Genomic DNA, 23736 nt, shown 5'->3' on the forward strand with positions numbered 1-23736 from the left:
TATTTTTCATTGTTTTTATTCAAGTTGTTGAATTTAAACTGCAAAATTTCTCTTGTTTTTGTTTGTAGTGTATGCACCGGGCGTCTCGAGAAGTTGCACTTTTCGATCCAGAAATTGAGAGGACACTACATAGACAAAGGAGGAACACACTACAGCAAGAGGAACAAGAGATTTGGCAACCAATAGAGGAAATCTTAATAGAGCTTCCATTTGAAGAAGAAATGGCAGAAAACGAAGCAAATGGGCGAGTTCTACGAGATTTTGCTCTACCGGAAACACAAGAATCTCAAACGAGCATAGCAAGGCCTTCGGTAAATGCTAACAACTTTGAGATTAAACCATCACTTATCCAAATGGTTCAACAATCTCAATTTGGAGGTAATGCAGTAGAAGATCCTAATACACACTTAGCTACATTCTTGGAAATTTGTGATACAATTAAAACGAATGGAGTTAGTGATGATGCTATAAGGCTAAGATTGTTCCCATTTTCATTGAGAGATAAGGCCAAACTTTGGCTACACTCTCACGCTCCTAATACTTTCACCGGATGGGATGATTTATCAAGAGCATTCTTAAATAAGTATTTTTCACCAGGTAAGACTGCTAAGCTTAGAATGGATATCACTAGTTTTAGTCAATTAGAAGGTGAATCATTATATGAGAAATGGGAAAGATTTAGAGATTTGCTTCGGAAATGTCCACATCATGGACTGCCGGAGTGGTTAATCATACAAACCTTCTATAATGGTTTAGTTCCAATGATACGATTGAATTCCCAGGCAAAGGTTTCCACTTTGGTCCACACTTTTTCTTTGTTACAATTGAATAAATTTTCTCATTTCAAAATTTTCATCTTTAGTTCACACTTTCCCTCTATCCTTTCTCATCGTTCGGTTGGGTTTGAGTGCTGCCATATGCAGACACAACAAAAGAATTAGCGACGGTGGTAGCCAGCCAAAGAGCATATGAAAAATAGCAGTGACGAGGTTAGATCATCATGTTCTCTTGAAATCATTTGATTATATTGCTGTAATTTATTTATATTTCATTTGTTTTGTTTGTCAAGATTTTCTTGGGTAATCAAGGCTAAGAATTTGAAGATTTTAGTGCAATTTTGGGGCCGAAAATGTCCGTTGAAACATCTAGGAAATGGTTGTAGTTTTGATTGTCTACGGGTAAAATATGCTTAATAGCCATGTGAAACATCTAGGAATAGACTTAAGATCAGGCGTTTAAGTTAAATGTGATTAATTTGTGAATGCATATAAGATGTTTGGTGAAATGTCAAAGAGAAATTTGTATGTTGTGATTGCTACTCTGTGCGGGTGAGAATTACTAATATATTAATAATTCAACATGAGCTTTATAACTTGAATTCTTCAGGCAAGAGAGATTTCTCCCGTTTTGAAATTCTAAGTTGATATGCTTGATGGAGCAGATGTTATTGAACTGAACTGGTCTAGAATCATTGTTGCGAATCTGTTGTTTCTATGAAAATTTATTATCAGCCTCTTGAATTTTTTACTCCATGTTAACGTCTGCAATGCCACGAAAATTTGGCCATCTATGGAAATTTATTATCAGCCTCTTGAATTTTTTACTCCACTGTAACGTCTGCAATGCCACGGAAATTTGGCCATTATTACTCTTGTAAATCTGTTGCCGGGGAGCGGCAATATTAGGGCCTAATCATCTCTATTAATTTAGATATTTTTCATTGTTTTTATTCAAGTTGTTGAATTTAAACTGCAAAATTTCTCTTGTTTTTATTTGTAGTGTATGCACCGGGCGTCTCGAGAAGTTGCACTTTTCGATCCAGAAATTGAGAGGACACTACATAGACAAAGGAGGAGCACACTACAGCAAGAGGAACAAGGGATTTGGCAACCAATAGAGGAAATCTTAATAGAGCTTCCATTTGAAGAAGAAATGGCAGAAAACGAAGCAAATGGGCGAGTTCTACGAGATTTTGCTCTACCGGGAACACAAGGATCTCAAACGAGCATAGCAAGGCCTTCGGTAAATGCTAACAACTTTGAGATTAAACTATCACTTATCCAAATAGTTCAACAATCTCAATTTGGAGGTAATGCAGTAGAAGATCCAAATACACACTTAGCTACATTCTTGGAAATTTGTGATACAATTAAAATGAATGGAGTTAGTGATAATGCTATAAGGCTAAGATTGTTCCCATTTTCATTGAGAGATAAGGCCAAACTTTGGCTACACTCTCACGCTCCTAATACTTTCACCGGATGGGATGATTTATCAAGAACATTCTTAAATAAGTATTTTCCACCAGGTAAGACTGCTAAGCTTAGAATGGATATCACTAGTTTTAATCAATTAGAAGGTGAATCATTATATGAGGCATGGGAAAGGTTTAGACATTTGCTTCGGAAATGTCCACATCATGGACTGCCGGAGTGGTTAATCATACAAACCTTCTATAATGATTTAGTTTTTTCTACTAAAACTATAATCGATGCAGCTGCAGGTGGAGCTTTAATGGGTAAATCACCCCAAGAAGCTCATAATTTGATAGAAGAAATGGCAGCAAATAACTACCAATGGGCCAATGAGAGAGGTAATACAAGACGTCACGCAGGTATGATAGAAATGGACACTCTCAATATGCTGAGTGCTCAAATGAATAATGTGATGAAGTTGCTAAGTAGACAAGGTGGAGTTGGTCCAAGTTCATCTAATGCACATGCAGCATGTTGTTCTATATGTGGAGGTGAAAATGATACTAATAAGTGTGTTGATTCTGAGCAGGTACAATTCGTCAATAATTACAATCGTAATGCTCAAAATAACCCCTACTCGAGTACTTACAATCCGGGGTGGAAAAATCATCCAAACTTTGGATGGAAGGATCAAGGAAATCAACCAAGGCCAGCCAATCCACCGGGATTTCAATCAAGGCAACAACAAGCTGAAACTAAACCTGATTGGGAAATGGCAGTGGAAAAGCTCGTAAAAGTTACTTCAGACAGATTTGAGCGAGTAGAAGGAAGATTGGACCAACTCACTACAATGTACAGGAATGTAGAGGTCCAAATTGGTCAAATTGTTAGTTCTTTGAATAATCGTAATCAAGGAGAATTACCTAGCAAAACGGAGGTAAATCCTAAGGAGCATGTCAAAGCCATTACTCTTCGTAGTGGTAAGCAATTAGAAGATCCTCCAGTGATGGAAGTTGAGAAAGATGAGAATGAAAAATAAGAAGAAAAGCAGAGGAACCAAGAAGCGATAGTGGAAGAAAATAGCCGGGAGAAATCAAGAGAAAATCAACCATCATCTTCCGCTACCATTCCAATACCTCCTGCGGTTCCATTTCCACAAAGATTAAAGCAAAATAAGTTTGATAAAGATTTTGAAAAATTTGTTAAACTTTTCAAACAATTGCACATTAACATTCCTTTTGCCGATGCTATTTTGCAGATTCCGTCTTATGCGAAATTTCTCAAGGAAATCATGACTAGAAAAAGAAAGTTGGAAGACTGCGAAACAATAGCATTAACGGAGGAATGTAGTGCAATTATTCAAAATAAGCTACCACCGAAATTGAAAGATCCGGGGAGTTTTTCTATACCTTGCACCATAAGTAACGTTGATTTTTCTAAGGCATTGTGTGATCTTGGTGCTAGTGTATCATTAATACCTTTAACGGTGGCTAGACAATTGGGTTTGCATGAGTTTAAACGCACTAATATTACTTTGCAACTAGCGGATCGGTCTATTAGATATCCATTGGGAGTGTTGGAGAATGTATTGATAAAAGTTCAAAAATTTATCATTCCAGTGGATTTTGTGGTATTAGATATGGAAGAAGATATATCTATGCCAATTATTCAAGGTAGACCATTTCTAGCCATTGCAGGTACTATTATTGATGTCAAAAATGGCAAGCTTAAGTTTCAAGTAGGTGAAGAAGATGTAGAATTTAATTTGAATGAAATAAAAAAAATACCCTTCTTTTATCGATCATGCTTATTCTATTGGCACAATTAATAAACTACCCCAAGAGATGAGTCAAGTCAACTTTGACTTAGATCCTCTTGAGTATTATTTAATGAGTTTAGGTAAGTAAGAAGATATTTGTGAAGAAATTGAAGAATTGGCCAAGTACTTGGATTTTCAAGCACCTTATAAAAGGGGTAATTTGTATGAAAGTCTTGGCCAAGGAAAAGGGTTTTCACAACCTTCAGAAATTGAAGCTCCAAGGTTAGAGCTTAAGCCACTTCCAACTCATCTAAGGTATGAATTTCTTGGAGAAAATAGCACTTTACCTGTAATTGTTAGTGCTGACCTTGATGATGAGCAGTGTGCAAAATTGTTAAGAGTTCTAAGAAGGCGTAAGAAGGCAATTGGATGGACAATTTCAGACATTAAAGGTATAAGTCCTTCTATATGCATGCATCGAATTTTATTGGAGAACGGTTGCAAACCAGTGGTGGAAACACAAAGAAAACTCAATCCAAACATGAAAGAGGTGGTAAGAAATGAAATTCTTAAGTGGCTTGATGCAGGTATAGTTTTTCCTATCTCCGAAAGTGTTTGGATTAGTCCAATTCATGTGGTACCAAAGAAAGGTGGAATGACTACAATCGTGGGTAAAAATGATGAATTAATTCCATCTAGACTTGTGGTAGGGTGGAGAGTGTGTATTGATTATCATAAGTTAAATACGGTAACAAGAAAAGATCATTTTCCCCTACCATTTCTTGATCAATTATTGGAGCGAATAGCTGGATATGAATTTTACTGCTTTCTTGATGATTTTTCAGGATATAATCAAATAGCTATAGCTCCAGAGGATCAAGAGAAGACTACATTTACATGTCCTTATGGCACTTTTGCCTTTAGAAGAATGCCATTTGGTTTATGCAATGCTCCTGCAACTTTTCAACGATACATGATGGCTATTTTTTCTGATTATATTGAGAAAATTATGGAGATATTTATGGATGATTTTTCTGTGTATGGTTTATCTTTTGACCATTGTCTTCATAATTTAGAATTGATTTTGCAGAGATGCGAAGAAACAAATCTTGTATTGAATTGGGAGAAATGCCATTTTATGGTAAAAGAAGGAATTGTCTTAGGGCACAAGATTTCTTCCAAGGAAATTGAGGTGGATAATGCCAAAATAGAAGTTATCGAAAAATTACCACCCCCAAGCAATGTCAAGGGGATAAGGAGTTTTTTAGGACATGCTGGCTTTTATAGACGTTTTATTAAAGATTTTTCTAAAATAGTAAAGCCATTATATGATTTATTATGTAAAGATACCCCTTTTCAATTTGATGACAATTGTTTGGTTGCATTTGAAAGGTTGAAGAAGGAATTGATTTCGGCCCCAATTATAACTTCGCCCAATTGGTCACTACCATTTGAATTGATGTGTGATGCAAGTGATTATGCGGTTGGAGCAGTTTTGGGACAAAAGAAAGAAGGACGGTTGCACGTCATTTACTATGCTAGCAAGTTGCTAAATGAGGCACAACTCAATTATGCAACTACAGAAAAAGAGCTATTGGCAGTAATATATGCTTTGGATAAATTTAGATCTTATTTAGTAGGATCTAAAGTTATTATATATACGGACCATGCGGCTCTTAAATATTTGTTACATAAAAAAGATGCAAAACCAAGATTAATTCGGTGGATTCTTTTATCACAGGAATTTGATGTGGAGATAAAAGACAAAAAGGGAACGGAGAATCTAGTAGCAGATCATCTATCACGCCTAGAATATATTCCAGTCAAGGATCAAGTTCTTATTCAAGAGAATTTTCAGGATGAGTTTGTCCTAGCAATTATCAATTCTCCATGGTATGCTGATATTGCTAATTTTTTGGTAAGTGGAGAGATTCCAAGGGGATTTAATTACCATCAAAAGAAGAAATTCTTACATGATGTCAAAAGTTACTTTTGGGAGGAACCATTGCTGTATAAACATTGTGCCGATGGTATGGTATGTAGATGTATTCCCGAAAATGAGGTACATAATATTTTATATCATTGTCATAACCTTGAAACAGGTGGTCATTTTAGCACTTCAAAAACTGTGGCAAAGGTATGGCAATCAGGGTTTTATTGGCCAACTATGTATCGAGATGTTCGGGAATATGTTAAAAGTTGTGATGCATGCCAAAGAATTGGAAATATATTTCGAAAGAATGAAATGCCCCTAACTACCTTCTTAGAAGTTGAATTATTTGATACATGGGGTATAGACTTTATGGGACCATTTCCTAGTTCTTTTAATAATAAGTACATCTTAGTAGCAGTGGATTATGTTTCTAAATGGGTAGAAGCAATTGCTTCACCTACTAATGACTCTAAGATTGTACTTAGATTTCTTAAAAAGAATATTTTCAGTAGATTTGGTATACAAAGCCATAATAAGTGATGAAGGAAAACATTTTTGTAACAAACAACTGGATTCCTTATTGTTTAAATATGGCTGTAGGCACAAGACATCACTCCCGTACCATCCTCAAGCCAATGGACAAGCGGAGCTAGCTAATCGTGAGATAAAGCTCATTTTGGAGAAAACTGTGAATAAATCACGCAAGGATTGGGCTACAAAGCTAGATGATACACTATGGGCTTACCGAACGGCATTTAAGACTCCCTTAGGGATGTCGCCGTATCGTTTAGTCTATGGAAAATCTTGTCACTTACCTGTAAAGATTGAACATAAAGCTTATTGGGCTATTAAAGCAATTAATATGGATTTTAATCTTGCAGGTGGAAGGAGATTACTTGAGTTGAGTGAATTGGAGAAACACCGGTTACATGCATACGAAAATGCCAAAATTTATAAAGAAAAGATCAAATATTGGCATGACAAGCACATTATTCCTAAACAATTTCAGGTAGGGCAAAAAGTACTTTTATTCAATTCACGCCTGAGGTTATTTCCAGGAAAATTGAAGTCAAGGTGGTCTGGATCATTTGAAGTCACTCAAGTATTTCCCTATGGAGTGGTTGAAGTGGCAAATTCAAGAAATGAAAGGTTTAAGGTCAATGGACAACGATTGAAACCCTACTTGGCAGGTGAAATCGTACCCAAGGGGCTTATATGTCTTTTGGGCGAGCCCTCTTCAATTTAAGAACCCTAATATGTGAGTCGAGCCAACGACTATAAACAAGAGCGCTAATTGGGAGGCAACCCAATGTTTATGTTATATGTGTTAATTTGGTATGATTTTGTGGTTTGAATAAGTGTTTAAGTTAAGTTGTTGTTTTTGTATTGTAGGGTTGACAATTGGAAGCAAGAATGACCATTTGAGGAAAAAAAAGGCGAACTTTGATCAATCCACTCAACCCCTTCATTTGCGTTAAAGGTGTATTTGATCCGTCGAAAAGGGGTAAAATGCATGTTTTTATCATTTTACATGTGCGCACATTGATAAGTTTTGCAAACAAATGATCCATGATGCATTTTGAGTGATTGGGGTACCAATGGTAATTTTTTAAAGTTCATTTTCTGCAAAAAAAAATTGCAGAAGAAAACGCGCCTAGCATAAAAACGCGCTTCTTTGTCGCGTTTTCATCAAAACGCATTTCAAATTCTGCAACCACAATGAAGAAAACGCGCTTAAAAACGCGACATAGAGTCGCGTTTATCAGATAAATCGCGTTTTCAAGCCTGGATCAAGATTCAAAAACGCGACTTTAGAAACGCGACTCATTGTCGCGTTTTCCAACATAGTCGCGTTTTCATTCCTGCAAGATTTGTGCAGGAAACGCGACTTAGAAAATGCGAGTTGAAGGCGCGTTTCTAGTCGCGTTTTATGTGTCCGAATATAACCTCCAGAAACGCGATTTCAGCTTCATTTCTTCTTCTCTTCTCCATTTTTCAGGCGCGTTTTTCCTCCCTTTCTACCCAACTCACAAATCTTCATTTTTACTCCATAATCTTGCTAGAAATCATCACCCAACACCTTTTGAGCTTCATACAACCTTTTTAACTAATTAAAATCCAAGAAAAACACCTCAAATTCAGTTTTTGAAAGATTGAAGGTTAGGGTTCTTCAACTCTAATTTCTTCAACTGGAGGTCAATCGGAGGTTGTTTCATAGGGCTTTTTGCATTTTTAGCATCACCAAACATCCTTCTACGTGATTGAGGTAAGTTTTTTCATCAAGTCTTTTGATTTTTGAAAGTCATATTTTTTTATCCTGAGCTATCTGGCATCTTTTAATGTCGAAAATTTGATGATGTATTTGACTATTTTTTAATTTATTCATGCTTATTGAGATTTTTTAAGTATGTTTATGAGTTTAAATGTAGCAATTTATTGGTCATTATTGCTTTATTAATTCATAATTGCTATATTTGAAGGAAATCGGAAAATGAAGTTAGGATGTTTTTGAGCCATTGGTGATGTTTAATTATGGTTAAGAATGGTTAGTTGATGATGTTTGAGCATGTGCATTGTGTAAAGTGAGTAATTTGGTTGATTTGGTGAGTTAATTGGTTTAATTTTTCCTTAAACATGATTATAGCTAAAAGCATATTTTTATCGTTAAGTTTAAATAATTATAATCATAATTGTTGCTAATTTCACTGATTGGGTTATAATTATTCAATATCTTGTTTCAATTGGTGATTTTGAGCAATTTTTGGCATAAATTATGGCTCTTCTTGATTCGGTCTTTTACATTAGTTATTGGACGAATTATCACTTGCAAGGACACATTAGAGATTATTTGGATCATTTTAGGATATTCATTGCCAAATTGTGCATTGTGTCTAAATACATGTGGTTAATTGCAACATTTTCTTTTAGGTACTATGCCAAGGGGAAGAAGAGCGGTACTTTCATCCTCTAATAGTGAGGAGAGGGAGGTTAACGAGGAGATGGAGGTGACTGAGGAGGAGAATTCACCTTTTCCTCCACCAGTTAACCGACAGCCTGGCGAGGGCACCTCCCGTGGAGCGGGTAGATCGGTATTTGACGGTGCTAGGTTCAATAATCGCAGGAATCAAGAATAGCATGAGGAGCATGCTAACTTGGAGTTCTTGTTTGAGATGCATGTCAACCCAACAGTTGAGATGATGTATAACATCTCAGAGGCTTTTGCTCAGCTGGGATGGGCGCCGATTCTCACCCTACCAAACTATTACTACCCCGACTTGGTGCGCGAGTTTTACGCTAACATTGAGAGTAAGGCGCGTCATAGTGGAGAAATAGTTGAGTCCTGGGTACGTGGAAGACGAATCACCTTGTCATGTCAAGATTTGGCCGCTATTTTGGGGTGTATGGATGCCGGCCGTCCGGTAGATTTGAAGAAGGAGTTTGTTCCCCTGAATAGGAGGTGGGATCCCTCGCTGGCCATGGCCAGGTTTGGTCTTGAGTGCCAACCTTTTCGCTCTACAAGGAAGGAGACCATTTTGGCAAATGTCTTCGAACCTTGTCATCGGCTTATCATTTACATGATGGCTCACAATGTCATCCCAAAGAAGACGGGGCAAACGGAGGTTCGCAAGAGCGATATTTACTTCCTTGATTACATGTTCCACAACCGAACTTCCCCGTATACTCGAATTTCATTGCCGAACATCATCATCAGCCACATTAGGTCTACAGCGAGGCGTAAGACAACTTCCTTCAAACTTTCATTTCCTCGTCTACTGACTTTAATCTTCCCCCGTTTTGAGGTTCGCTTGGAAGGCATGCTGCGGGAGTATGTTCCACCACGTGCTGAGATGACTATCACTACTTTTCGCCGCCTTGGTATTGGCACGAGGGACATTCCACGCCCTGTTCAGGAGCGGAGACAGAAGGCTAGACATGGTCGGGATGAAGCTGGACCATCTACTGCAGCACCACCTCCTCTTCTGCCACAAACCAATTGGCAGCGGCTTTTTGTTCGCTTGGACGACATCGACCATCATTTAGCCCTACTAGATACTCGCCTGGACCACATTGAACATCATCTAGGCTTACATCCACCTCCCGTCGATGATGATGAAGATGACGATGAAGAGGATGATTGAGGCTGCCCTTTGGCTGGCTTTTCTTTTGTTTGCTTGTTTGCGTGTTATTTTTATCTTTTGTTTGAAAAATGTTAACTTACATTCCTTATTTTGAATATTGGAACTTGCGGCAGTAACTAGTAGATCGTTGACTGTAGATGGTTGAGCGGTCGATGGCTCATGATTCAACTGGACCGCAGCCATATCACTTGGGGAGTCACTTGTTCCTTTCTTTTGTTTCTTTTCTTTTCTTTCCCTACACATTGAGGACAATGTGTATTCTAAGTGTGGGGGAAGAAATGTGTGGTACTTGTGATTTTAGTTGTGTTTGAGGTTGGAAATATTTCTGATGCTTCAATTTTGTTTCTTATGGTTTGCTGGCAGGGAGTTTAGTCCACTTTTAAGGGGAAACTCTGTCAAAATTTTTCCAAAGCCTTATACTTATATATATATATAATTATAAATAAACAAATAAAATTTTGTCACTTATCCTTTTTGAAATAGATATATGTGGTTTTGAAACTTCTTTTCTCAGTTAACTTGGAAATGATTATTATGTGATTATAATTTTTACATTTGTAGGAAAGTATATCTAGTAAAGTAGAGAAAATTATGCCTAAATTTTGCATATTTGATTAAATTTCTTCTTTTTATTTGATTTTACAAGTTAAGGAATTAATATGGTCAATAAGTGTTACTCTCTTCTCATGATTGCTTTTTAGAGGGAATTTTATTATTTCTTTCTCTATATATATATATATATATTTTTGTTTCATAAAAAAAAATTATTCTACTCCAATGGTTCTTGTACTTAGTAACCGGGAGTCGTCATCTACAAATGTCGACTTTCGCGTAAAACGGTACTTGAATTAAGAGTATGAAAAGCAACTTGAGTATGTGAAATATTGAGTAACCGGTGATTTTCATCTAAAAATATGGATCTTCGCGTCAAAAGGTATTTTTCACAACTTAAGTAGTATTTAACTCTTAAAATATATAAAACAAAAAAAAATAATAAAATAAAAGAAAATAAATCCTTATTTAAGAAAAAAGAAGTTGATCATGAGATTAGTTAGCATCTTTATTGACTATATGAGTTACTTGCTTGTAAAATTGGGTAAAAATGAGAAATTGAGTTGAATTAGTAAAATTATGGTATACTTGACTCTTCTTTGCTTGATATTATGAGTACTTGAGGTTAATTGAAAGATCACATAAGGGTTGTTTACCTTGATTCAAGGAAATGAAGTTGAAATGCTACATATGTGTATTTTTAATCTTTGGATCATTGATGGTTGGAATTTCATATTGCTTGAGGACAAGCAATGATTCAAGTGTGGGGGTATTTGATAAGAGTTTATTTTACGTATTTTTAAGTGCATTTTATTAGTTAATTTTGAGTTGATTATTTAGTTTTATAAATAAAATAAAGAGGTTTTTGGTAAAATTATATATTTTTGGTAAAAGTGGATAACATTGCATTTTTAGTGATTTTAATGATAAAAACTTCATTTTTATGCAAGAATGATGATTCAATCACCAAAGGATGTCAAATGAGATGAAAAATAGAAATTTGGTGATGAATTCAAGTGGTAACAAGAAGAATGAAGTGAAAAACGTTCAAGTGAGGAAATGCAATACAAATCAGTTTTGACACTCTTCGGTATTTTGATCATATCTGGAGCTACACTTTTCGAATTGAGGTGATCTTTATACCATTTTAAAGCTAAGAAAGAGACCTACAATTCGTATGAAGACATCGAAATCCAATTCTGCCATTTTCATGGACAAAAAGTCGGAATACAGAAGCTGCACTCTGTGGTCGGAATTGGAAAAAAAGGTTTGACCAGGTGATAGTATTTCTACCATATCTCAGGCTGCACAACTCCGATTTGGATGATTTTTATAGCATTGGAAAGCTAACTCAAAGGGTTACAACTTTTGTGTTTTGCACAAAAGCCAGTTCGGCCTTCATCATGGAGAAAATTGCAGTTGAAATAAGGCCAGAGTGAAAATGCGAGTATACAAAACGCGAGTTTATTCCGCGTTTTGTGTAGGCGCGTTTTGTAGCCGAAAATCTGCAATTTGCTCAGCCATTTCTCTTGTGTTCAGACTACTTTCCAGCTATAAGTTGCAAGGGAATTCGGTGCACATGCTTCAGAAGACCAAAGGGCAAGAAAGGGGGCTTATTTTCAAGTAAAAAAATATTGATTTTTGACTATGCTAACAAAGTGGAGATTTGGGAATCAAAGGTTAGAATTTGACTTAGAAAAATGGAGCCTTTGAGTAGTTTTTATGCAGAGACATTGAGGGAGGTCTAGGGATCCAGACGTAGCTAGTATTCTCACTAAAAAGAAAACATAGTTTCTCTAGCTAGGTACTTGCAAGGGGCAATTGAGGTTTCATCTTGTAATCATCTAAGTTCAAGACAAAGGAGATTTTTGGAAGGCTTCACCATATTTTAGCTAAGACTTTCTTTACTCTTTTTGTATTTGTAATTCATGACGATTTACATTAATGAAGTTATGAGTGTTTCATCATTCATGAGTAGCTAATTTCCTTTATCTAGGGAGTAGATGAAACTTATGGCCAAGTGATATGAAGTGATTGTGATTTATACTTGTTAGATCTTGTATTAACCTATCTACTTGTGTATGTTGGATTACTCGTTGTTGTTTGATCACCAATAGCAGGTTTATAGTTGTTTTTACTCATTGAGAAATGGTAACAATAATGGAATGACATAAGTAGAGCTTGAGTAGTATATTCATGAGAATAGAAATACATTCAAGTGGATGAAATCTACATTTCCTGTGTGCACAAAACAGATTTAGTATTTACCAAGAGATTAGGAAAAACTAATCTGTTTTAACCCATTATTATCATGAGAATGTGGTTTTGGTATTGTTGGAAATGAATCCTTGGTCAAACAAGAGTAGTAACAAGTGTTAAATTCATTCGTTTTAGATCTTTTGTGTTATATGTGGAATCTACATCCCTAGATCTTAATATTTAGTGAATTCTACTCCTATTGTGAAATTGCATTTATCTACTTAAGAATTTTTGTAGTTGAATTAAATTCTGAATTTTCTGCTCAAATTTATTGTGAGTCTAAATAATAGAGTAAATTAGTGTCTAATAATTATTTTAATTGCTCCTCGTGGGATCGACCCGATACACATCTTGTACTACAATTGCGACCTGTATACTTGCAGTCCAACGGGTGTAAAATCGGAATTGAACTTGCATTGATATAAAAAAATTCCGTCAAGTTTTTGGCGCCGTTGCCGGGGAGCGGTAATATTAGGGCCTAATCATCTCTATTAATTTAGATATTTTTCATTGTTTTTATTCAAGTTGTTGAATTTAAACTGCAAAATTTCTCTTGTTTTTGTTTGTAGTGTATGCACCGGGCGTCTCGAGAAGTTGCACTTTTCGATCCAGAAATTGAGAGGACACTACATAGACAAAGGAGGAACACACTACAGCAAGAGGAACAAGAGATTTGGCAACCAATAGAGGAAATCTTAATAGAGCTTCCATTTGAAGAAGAAATGGCAGAAAACGAAGCAAATGGGCGAGTTCTACGAGATTTTGCTCTACCGGAAACACAAGAATCTCAAACGAGCATAGCAAGGCCTTCGGTAAATGCTAACAACTTTGAGATTAAACCATCACTTATCCAAATGGTTCAACAATCTCAATTTGGAGGTAATGCAGTAGAAGATCCTAATACACACTTAGCTACATTCTTGGAAATTTGTGATACAATTAAAATGAATGGAGTTAGTGATGATGCTATAAGGCTAAGATTGTTCCCATTTTCATTGAGAGATAAGGCCAAACTTTGGCTACACTCTCACGCTCCTAATACTTTCACCGGATGGGATGATTTATCAAGAGCATTCTTAAATAAGTATTTTTCACCAGGTAAGACTGCTAAGCTTAGAATGGATATCACTAGTTTTAGTCAATTAGAAGGTGAATCATTATATGAGGAATGGGAAAGGTTTAGAGATTTGCTTCGGAAATGTCCACATCATGGACTGCCGGAGTGGTTAATCATACAAACCTTCTATAATGGTTTAGTTCCAATGATACGATTGAATTCCCAGGCAAAGGTTTCCACTTTGGTCCACACTTTTTCTTTGTTACAATTGAATAAATTTTCTCACTTCAAAATTTTCATCTTTAGTTCACACTTTCCCTCTATCCTTTCTCATCGTTCGGTTGGGTTTGAGTGCTGCCATATGCAGACACAACAAAAGAATTAGCGACGGTGGTAGCCAGCCAAAGAGCATATGAAAAATAGCAGTGACGAGGTTAGATCATCATGTTCTCTTGAAATCGTTTGATTATATTGCTGTAATTTATTTATATTTCATTTGTTTTGTTTGTCAAGATTTTCTTGGGTAATCAAGGCTAAGAATTTGAAGATTTTAGTGCAATTTTGGGGCCGAAAATGTCCGTTGAAACATCTAGGAAATGGTTGTAGTTTTGATTGTCTACGGGTAAAATATGCTTAATAGCCATGTGAAACATCTAGGAATAGACTTAAGACCAGGCGTTTAAGTTAAATGTGATTAATTTGTGAATGCATATAAGATGTTTGGTGAAATGTCAAAGAGAAATTTGTATGTTGTGATTGCTACTCTGTGCGGGTGAGAATTACTAATATATTAATAATTCAACATGAGCTTTATAACTTGAATTCTTCAGGCAAGAGAGATTTCTCCCGTTTTGAAATTCTAAGTTGATATGCTTGATGGAGCAGATGTTATTGAACTGAACTGGTCTAGAATCATTGTTGCGAATCTGTTGTTTCTATGAAAATTTATTATCAGCCTCTTGAATTTTTTACTCCATGTTAACGTCTGCAATGCCACGAAAATTTGGCCATCTATGGAAATTTATTATCAGCCTCTTGAATTTTTTACTCCACTGTAACGTCTGCAATGCCACGGAAATTTGGCCATTATTACTCTTGTAAATCTGTTGCCGGGGAGCGGCAATATTAGGGCCTAATCATCTCTATTAATTTAGATATTTTTCATTGTTTTTATTCAAGTTGTTGAATTTAAACTGCAAAATTTCTCTTGTTTTTATTTGTAGTGTATGCACCGGGCGTCTCGAGAAGTTGCACTTTTCGATCCAGAAATTGAGAGGACACTACATAGACAAAGGAGGAGCACACTACAGCAAGAGGAACAAGGGATTTGGCAACCAATAGAGGAAATCTTAATAGAGCTTCCATTTGAAGAAGAAATGGCAGAAAACGAAGCAAATGGGCGAGTTCTACGAGATTTTGCTCTACCGGGAACACAAGGATCTCAAACGAGCATAGCAAGGCCTTCGGTAAATACTAACAACTTTGAGATTAAACTATCACTTATCCAAATAGTTCAACAATCTCAATTTGGAGGTAATGCAGTAGAAGATCCAAATACACACTTAGCTACATTCTTGGAAATTTGTGATACAATTAAAATGAATGGAGTTAGTGATAATGCTATAAGGCTAAGATTGTTCCTATTTTCATTGAGAGATAAGGCCAAACTTTGGCTACACTCTCACGCTCCTAATACTTTCACCGGATGGGATGATTTATCAAGAACATTCTTAAATAAGTATTTTCCACCAGGTAAGACTGCTAAGCTTAGAATGGATATCACTAGTTTTAATCAATTAGAAGGTGAATCATTATATGAGGCATGGGAAAGGTTTAGACATTTGCTTCGGAAATGTCCACATCATGGACTGCCGGAGTGGTTAATCATACAAACCTTCTATAATGGTTTAGTTTTTTCTACTAAAACTATAATCGATGCAGCTGCAGGTGGAGCTTTAATGGGTAAATCACCCCAAGAAGCTCATAATTTGATAGAAGAAATGGCAGCAAATAACTACCAATGGGCCAATGAGAGAGGTAATACAAGACGTCACGCAGGTATGATAGAAATGGACACTCTCAATATGCTGAGTGCTCAAATGAATAATGTGATGAAGTTGCTAAGTAGACAAGGTGGAGTTGGTCCAAGTTCATCTAATGCACATGCAGCATGTTGTTCTATATGTGGAGGTGAAAATGATACTAATAAGTGTGTTGATTCTGAGCAGGTACAATTCGTCAATAATTACAATCGTAATGCTCAAAATAACCCCTACTCGAGTACTTACAATCCGGGGTGGAAAAATCATCCAAACTTTGGATGGAAGGATCAAGGAAATCAACCAAGGCCAGCCAATCCACCGGGATTTCAATCAAGGCAACAACAAGCTGAAACTAAACCTGATTGGGAAATGGCAGTGGAAAAGCTCGTAAAAGTTACTTCAGACAGATTTGAGCGAGTAGAAGGAAGATTGGACCAACTCACTACAATGTACAGGAATGTAGAGGTCCAAATTGGTCAAATTGTTAGTTCTTTGAATAATCGTAATCAAGGAGAATTACCTAGCAAAACGGAGGTAAATCCTAAGGAGCATGTCAAAGCCATTACTCTTCGTAGTGGTAAGCAATTAGAAGATCCTCCAGTGATGGAAGTTGAGAAAGATGAGAATGAAAAATAAGAAGAAAAGCAGAGGAACCAAGAAGCGATAGTGGAAGAAAATAGCCGGGAGAAATCAAGAGAAAATCAACCATCATCTTCCGCTACCATTCCAATACCTCCTGCGGTTCCATTTCCACAAAGATTAAAGCAAAATAAGTTTGATAAAGATTTTGAAAAATTTGTTAAACTTTTCAAACAATTGCACATTAACATTCCTTTTGCCGATGCTATTTTGCAGATTCCGTCTTATGCGAAATTTCTCAAGGAAATCATGACTAGAAAAAGAAAGTTGGAAGACTGCGAAACAATAGCATTAACGGAGGAATGTAGTGCAATTATTCAAAATAAGCTACCACCGAAATTGAAAGATCCGGGGAGTTTTTCTATACCTTGCACCATAAGTAACGTTGATTTTTCTAAGGCATTGTGTGATCTTGGTGCTAGTGTATCATTAATACCTTTAACGGTGGCTAGACAATTGGGTTTGCATGAGTTTAAACGCACTAATATTACTTTGCAACTAGCGGATCGGTCTATTAGATATCCATTGGGAGTGTTGGAGAATGTATTGATAAAAGTTCAAAAATTTATCATTCCAGTGGATTTTGTGGTATTAGATATGGAAGAAGATATATCTATGCCAATTATTCAAGGTAGACCATTTCTAGCCATTGCAGGTACTATTATTGATGTCAAAAATGGCAAGCTTAAGTTTCAAGTAGGTGAAGAAGATGTAGAATTTAATTTGAATGAAATAAAAAAAATACCCTTCTTTTATCGATCATGCTTATTCTATTGGCACAATTAATAAACTACCCCAAGAGATGAGTCAAGTCAACTTTGACTTAGATCCTCTTGAGTATTATTTAATGAGTTTAGGTAAGTAAGAAGATATTTGTGAAGAAATTGAAGAATTGGCCAAGTACTTGGATTTTCAAGCACCTTATAAAAGGGGTAATTTGTATGAAAGTCTTGGCCAAGGAAAAGGGTTTTCACAACCTTCAGAAATTGAAGCTCCAAGGTTAGAGCTTAAGCCACTTCCAACTCATCTAAGGTATGAATTTCTTGGAGAAAATAGCACTTTACCTGTAATTGTTAGTGCTGACCTTGATGATGAGCAGTGTGCAAAATTGTTAAGAGTTCTAAGAAGGCGTAAGAAGGCAATTGGATGGACAATTTCAGACATTAAAGGTATAAGTCCTTCTATATGCATGCATCGAATTTTATTGGAGAACGGTTGCAAACCAGTGGTGGAAACACAAAGAAAACTCAATCCAAACATGAAAGAGGTGGTAAGAAATGAAATTCTTAAGTGGCTTGATGCAGGTATAGTTTTTCCTATCTCCGAAAGTGTTTGGATTAGTCCAATTCATGTGGTACCAAAGAAAGGTGGAATGACTACAATCGTGGGTAAAAATGATGAATTAATTCCATCTAGACTTGTGGTAGGGTGGAGAGTGTGTATTGATTATCATAAGTTAAATACGGTAACAAGAAAAGATCATTTTCCCCTACCATTTCTTGATCAATTATTGGAGCGAATAGCTGGATATGAATTTTACTGCTTTCTTGATGATTTTTCAGGATATAATCAAATAGCTATAGCTCCAGAGGATCAAGAGAAGACTACATTTACATGTCCTTATGGCACTTTTGCCTTTAGAAGAATGCCATTTGGTTTATGCAATGCTCCTGCAACTTTTCAACGATACATGATGGCTATTTTTTCTGATTATATTGAGAAAATTATGGAGATATTTATGGATGATTTTTCTGTGTATGGTTTATCTTTTGACCATTGTCTTCATAATTTAGAATTGATTTTGCAGAGATGCGAAGAAACAAATCTTGTATTGAATTGGGAGAAATGCCATTTTATGGTAAAAGAAGGAATTGTCTTAGGGCACAAGATTTCTTCCAAGGAAATTGAGGTGGATAATGCCAAAATAGAAGTTATCGAAAAATTACCACCCCCAAGCAATGTCAAGGGGATAAGGAGTTTTTTAGGACATGCTGGCTTTTATAGACGTTTTATTAAAGATTTTTCTAAAATAGTAAAGCCATTATATGATTTATTATGTAAAGATACCCCTTTTCAATTTGATGACAATTGTTTGGTTGCATTTGAAAGGTTGAAGAAGGAATTGATTTCGGCCCCAATTATAACTTCGCCCAATTGGTCACTACCATTTGAATTGATGTGTGATGCAAGTGATTATGCGGTTGGAGCAGTTTTGGGACAAAAGAAAGAAGGACGGTTGCACGTCATTTACTATGCTAGCAAGTTGCTAAATGAGGCACAACTCAATTATGCAACTACAGAAAAAGAGCTATTGGCAGTAATATATGCTTTGGATAAATTTAGATCTTATTTAGTAGGATCTAAAGTTATTATATATACGGACCATGCGGCTCTTAAATATTTGTTACATAAAAAAGATGCAAAACCAAGATTAATTCGGTGGATTCTTTTATCACAGGAATTTGATGTGGAGATAAAAGACAAAAAGGGAACGGAGAATCTAGTAGCAGATCATCTATCACGCCTAGAATATATTCCAGTCAAGGATCAAGTTCTTATTCAAGAGAATTTTCAGGATGAGTTTGTCCTAGCAATTATCAATTCTCCATGGTATGCTGATATTGCTAATTTTTTGGTAAGTGGAGAGATTCCAAGGGGATTTAATTACCATCAAAAGAAGAAATTCTTACATGATGTCAAAAGTTACTTTTGGGAGGAACCATTGCTGTATAAACATTGTGCCGATGGTATGGTATGTAGATGTATTCCCGAAAATGAGGTACATAATATTTTATATCATTGTCATAACCTTGAAACAGGTGGTCATTTTAGCACTTCAAAAACTGTGGCAAAGGTATGGCAATCAGGGTTTTATTGGCCAACTATGTATCGAGATGTTCGGGAATATGTTAAAAGTTGTGATGCATGCCAAAGAATTGGAAATATATTTCGAAAGAATGAAATGCCCCTAACTACCTTCTTAGAAGTTGAATTATTTGATACATGGGGTATAGACTTTATGGGACCATTTCCTAGTTCTTTTAATAATAAGTACATCTTAGTAGCAGTGGATTATGTTTCTAAATGGGTAGAAGCAATTGCTTCACCTACTAATGACTCTAAGATTGTACTTAGATTTCTTAAAAAGAATATTTTCAGTAGATTTGGTATACAAAGCCATAATAAGTGATGAAGGAAAACATTTTTGTAACAAACAACTGGATTCCTTATTGTTTAAATATGGCTGTAGGCACAAGACATCACTCCCGTACCATCCTCAAGCCAATGGACAAGCGGAGCTAGCTAATCGTGAGATAAAGCTCATTTTGGAGAAAACTGTGAATAAATCACGCAAGGATTGGGCTACAAAGCTAGATGATACACTATGGGCTTACCGAACGGCATTTAAGACTCCCTTAGGGATGTCGCCGTATCGTTTAGTCTATGGAAAATCTTGTCACTTACCTGTAAAGATTGAACATAAAGCTTATTGGGCTATTAAAGCAATTAATATGGATTTTAATCTTGCAGGTGGAAGGAGATTACTTGAGTTGAGTGAATTGGAGAAACACCGGTTACATGCATACGAAAATGCCAAAATTTATAAAGAAAAGATCAAATATTGGCATGACAAGCACATTATTCCTAAACAATTTCAGGTAGGGCAAAAAGTACTTTTATTCAATTCACGCCTGAGGTTATTTCCAGGAAAATTGAAGTCAAGGTGGTCTGGATCATTTGAAGTCACTCAAGTATTTCCCTATGGAGTGGTTGAAGTGGCAAATTCAAGAAATGAAAGGTTTAAGGTCAATGGACAACGATTGAAACCCTACTTGGCAGGTGAAATCGTACCCAAGGGGCTTATATGTCTTTTGGGCGAGCCCTCTTCAATTTAAGAACCCTAATATGTGAGTCGAGCCAACGACTATAAACAAGAGCGCTAATTGGGAGGCAACCCAATGTTTATGTTATATGTGTTAATTTGGTATGATTTTGTGGTTTGAATAAGTGTTTAAGTTAAGTTGTTGTTTTTGTATTGTAGGGTTGACAATTGGAAGCAAGAATGACCATTTGAGGAAAAAAAAGGCGAACTTTGATCAATCCACTCAACCCCTTCATTTGCGTTAAAGGTGTATTTGATCCGTCGAAAAGGGGTAAAATGCATGTTTTTATCATTTTACATGTGCGCACATTGATAAGTTTTGCAAACAAATGATCCATGATGCATTTTGAGTGATTGGGGTACCAATGGTAATTTTTTAAAGTTCATTTTCTGCAAAAAAAAATTGCAGAAGAAAACGCGCCTAGCATAAAAACGCGCTTCTTTGTCGCGTTTTCATCAAAACGCATTTCAAATTCTGCAACCACAATGAAGAAAACGCGCTTAAAAACGCGACATAGAGTCGCGTTTATCAGATAAATCGCGTTTTCAAGCCTGGATCAAGATTCAAAAACGCGACTTTAGAAACGCGACTCATTGTCGCGTTTTCCAACATAGTCGCGTTTTCATTCCTGCAAGATTTGTGCAGGAAACGCGACTTAGAAAATGCGAGTTGAAGGCGCGTTTCTAGTCGCGTTTTATGTGTCCGAATATAACCTCCAGAAACGCGATTTCAGCTTCATTTCTTCTTCTCTTCTCCATTTTTCAGGCGCGTTTTTCCTCCCTTTCTACCCAACTCACAAATCTTCATTTTTACTCCATAATCTTGCTAGAAATCATCACCCAACACCTTTTGAGCTTCATACAACCTTTTTAACTAATTAAAATCCAAGAAAAACACCTCAAATTCAGTTTTTGAAGGATTGAAGGTTAGGGTTCTTCAACTCTAATTTCTTCAACTGGAGGTCAATCGGAGGTTGTTTCATAGGGCTTTTTGCATTTTTAGCATCACCAAACATCCTTCTACGTGATTGAGGTAAGTTTTTTCATCAAGTCTTTTGATTTTTGAAAGTCATATTTTTTTATCCTGAGCTATCTGGCATCTTTTAATGTCGAAAATTTGATGATGTATTTGACTATTTTTTAATTTATTCATGCTTATTGAGATTTTTTAAGTATGTTTATGAGTTTAAATGTAGCAATTTATTGGTCATTATTGCTTTATTAATTCATAATTGCTATATTTGAAGGAAATCGGAAAATGAAGTTAGGATGTTTTTGAGCCATTGGTGATGTTTAATTATGGTTAAGAATGGTTAGTTGATGATGTTTGAGCATGTGCATTGTGTAAAGTGAGTAATTTGGTTGATTTGGTGAGTTAATTGGTTTAATTTTTCCTTAAACATGATTATAGCTAAAAGCATATTTTTATCGTTAAGTTTAAATAATTATAATCATAATTGTTGCTAATTTCACTGATTGGGTTATAATTATTCAATATCTTGTTTCAATTGGTGATTTTGAGCAATTTTTGGCATAAATTATGGCTCTTCTTGATTCGGTCTTTTACATTAGTTATTGGACGAATTATCACTTGCAAGGACACATTAGAGATTATTTGGATCATTTTAGGATATTCATTGCCAAATTGTGCATTGTGTCTAAATACATGTGGTTAATTGCAACATTTTCTTTTAGGTACTATGCCAAGGGGAAGAAGAGCGGTACTTTCATCCTCTAATAGTGAGGAGAGGGAGGTTAACGAGGAGATGGAGGTGACTGAGGAGGAGAATTCACCTTTTCCTCCACCAGTTAACCGACAGCCTGGCGAGGGCACCTCCCGTGGAGCGGGTAGATCGGTATTTGACGGTGCTAGGTTCAATAATCGCAGGAATCAAGAATAGCATGAGGAGCATGCTAACTTGGAGTTCTTGTTTGAGATGCATGTCAACCCAACAGTTGAGATGATGTATAACATCTCAGAGGCTTTTGCTCAGCTGGGATGGGCGCCGATTCTCACCCTACCAAACTATTACTACCCCGACTTGGTGCGCGAGTTTTACGCTAACATTGAGAGTAAGGCGCGTCATAGTGGAGAAATAGTTGAGTCCTGGGTACGTGGAAGACGAATCACCTTGTCATGTCAAGATTTGGCCGCTATTTTGGGGTGTATGGATGCCGGCCGTCCGGTAGATTTGAAGAAGGAGTTTGTTCCCCTGAATAGGAGGTGGGATCCCTCGCTGGCCATGGCCAGGTTTGGTCTTGAGTGCCAACCTTTTCGCTCTACAAGGAAGGAGACCATTTTGGCAAATGTCTTCGAACCTTGTCATCGGCTTATCATTTACATGATGGCTCACAATGTCATCCCAAAGAAGACGGGGCAAACGGAGGTTCGCAAGAGCGATATTTACTTCCTTGATTACATGTTCCACAACCGAACTTCCCCGTATACTCGAATTTCATTGCCGAACATCATCATCAGCCACATTAGGTCTACAGCGAGGCGTAAGACAACTTCCTTCAAACTTTCATTTCCTCGTCTACTGACTTTAATCTTCCCCCGTTTTGAGGTTCGCTTGGAAGGCATGCTGCGGGAGTATGTTCCACCACGTGCTGAGATGACTATCACTACTTTTCGCCGCCTTGGTATTGGCACGAGGGACATTCCACGCCCTGTTCAGGAGCGGAGACAGAAGGCTAGACATGGTCGGGATGAAGCTGGACCATCTACTGCAGCACCACCTCCTCTTCTGCCACAAACCAATTGGCAGCGGCTTTTTGTTCGCTTGGACGACATCGACCATCATTTAGCCCTACTAGATACTCGCCTGGACCACATTGAACATCATCTAGGCTTACATCCACCTCCCGTCGATGATGATGAAGATGACGATGAAGAGGATGATTGAGGCTGCCCTTTGGCTGGCTTTTCTTTTGTTTGCTTGTTTGCGTGTTATTTTTATCTTTTGTTTGAAAAATGTTAACTTACATTCCTTATTTTGAATATTGGAACTTGCGGCAGTAACTAGTAGATCGTTGACTGTAGATGGTTGAGCGGTCGATGGCTCATGATTCAACTGGACCGCAGCCATATCACTTGGGGAGTCACTTGTTCCTTTCTTTTGTTTCTTTTCTTTTCTTTCCCTACACATTGAGGACAATGTGTATTCTAAGTGTGGGGGAAGAAATGTGTGGTACTTGTGATTTTAGTTGTGTTTGAGGTTGGAAATATTTCTGATGCTTCAATTTTGTTTCTTATGGTTTGCTGGCAGGGAGTTTAG

At 36.6% G+C, this 23736-nt stretch overlaps 2 protein-coding genes and 4 non-coding genes across 6 annotated transcripts; 2 read left to right on the top strand and 4 right to left on the bottom strand.

Annotated features, from left to right (window-relative positions):
• Nucleotides 1-608: 608 nt before the first annotated feature.
• Nucleotides 609-715, bottom strand: LOC113720301 (small nucleolar RNA R71). Its single transcript, XR_003455268.1, has one exon. It is a non-coding gene; the product is annotated as a small nucleolar RNA R71 (small nucleolar RNA).
• Nucleotides 716-2319: 1604 nt separating this feature from the next.
• On the bottom strand, nt 2320-2426 carry LOC140016349 (small nucleolar RNA R71). The gene has a single exon (XR_011822743.1). It is a non-coding gene; the product is annotated as a small nucleolar RNA R71 (small nucleolar RNA).
• Nucleotides 2427-3834: 1408 nt separating this feature from the next.
• Nucleotides 3835-9021, top strand: LOC140015773 (uncharacterized). Its single transcript, XM_072068589.1, has 6 exons — nt 3835-3892; nt 4119-5269; nt 5696-5872; nt 6057-6091; nt 6488-7077; nt 8816-9021. Exons 1-6 carry the CDS (start codon nt 3835-3837, stop codon nt 9019-9021), a joined length of 2217 nt encoding a protein of 738 aa, XP_071924690.1.
• A 4925-nt stretch (nt 9022-13946) lies between these two features.
• Nucleotides 13947-14053, bottom strand: LOC113715268 (small nucleolar RNA R71). The gene has a single exon (XR_003453904.1). It is a non-coding gene; the product is annotated as a small nucleolar RNA R71 (small nucleolar RNA).
• Nucleotides 14054-15657: 1604 nt separating this feature from the next.
• On the bottom strand, nt 15658-15764 carry LOC113715270 (small nucleolar RNA R71). The gene has a single exon (XR_003453906.1). It is a non-coding gene; the product is annotated as a small nucleolar RNA R71 (small nucleolar RNA).
• Nucleotides 15765-17172: 1408 nt separating this feature from the next.
• Nucleotides 17173-22359, top strand: LOC140015774 (uncharacterized). Its single transcript, XM_072068590.1, has 6 exons — nt 17173-17230; nt 17457-18607; nt 19034-19210; nt 19395-19429; nt 19826-20415; nt 22154-22359. The coding sequence occupies exons 1-6, from the start codon at nt 17173-17175 to the stop codon at nt 22357-22359; spliced, it is 2217 nt and encodes a 738-aa protein (XP_071924691.1).
• The last annotated feature ends 1377 nt before the right edge of the window (nt 22360-23736 follow it).

The sequence above is a fragment of the Coffea arabica genome, chromosome 10c, assembly GCF_036785885.1.
Source record: "Coffea arabica cultivar ET-39 chromosome 10c, Coffea Arabica ET-39 HiFi, whole genome shotgun sequence".
Lineage (NCBI taxonomy): Eukaryota > Viridiplantae > Streptophyta > Magnoliopsida > Gentianales > Rubiaceae > Coffea > Coffea arabica.

What these genes read in the sequence shown, in the direction of transcription:
- LOC140015774 (XM_072068590.1), top strand. Translation starts at nt 17,173, where the DNA reads ATGGAAGAAGATATATCTATGCCAATTATTCAAGGTAGACCATTTCTA. An exon ending in TTAAAGATTTTTCTAAAATA is followed by an intron (nt 18,608 to 19,033) that starts GTAAAGCCATTA and finishes CTTTTATCACAG; the next exon opens with GAATTTGATGTGGAGATAAA. An exon ending in CTTCAAAAACTGTGGCAAAG is followed by an intron (nt 19,430 to 19,825) that starts GTATGGCAATCA and finishes ATATGGCTGTAG; the next exon opens with GCACAAGACATCACTCCCGT.
- LOC140015773 (XM_072068589.1), top strand. Translation starts at nt 3,835, where the DNA reads ATGGAAGAAGATATATCTATGCCAATTATTCAAGGTAGACCATTTCTA. An exon ending in ACCATTTCTAGCCATTGCAG is followed by an intron (nt 3,893 to 4,118) that starts GTACTATTATTG and finishes ATATTTGTGAAG; the next exon opens with AAATTGAAGAATTGGCCAAG. An exon ending in CTGATATTGCTAATTTTTTG is followed by an intron (nt 5,873 to 6,056) that starts GTAAGTGGAGAG and finishes ACCTTGAAACAG; the next exon opens with GTGGTCATTTTAGCACTTCA.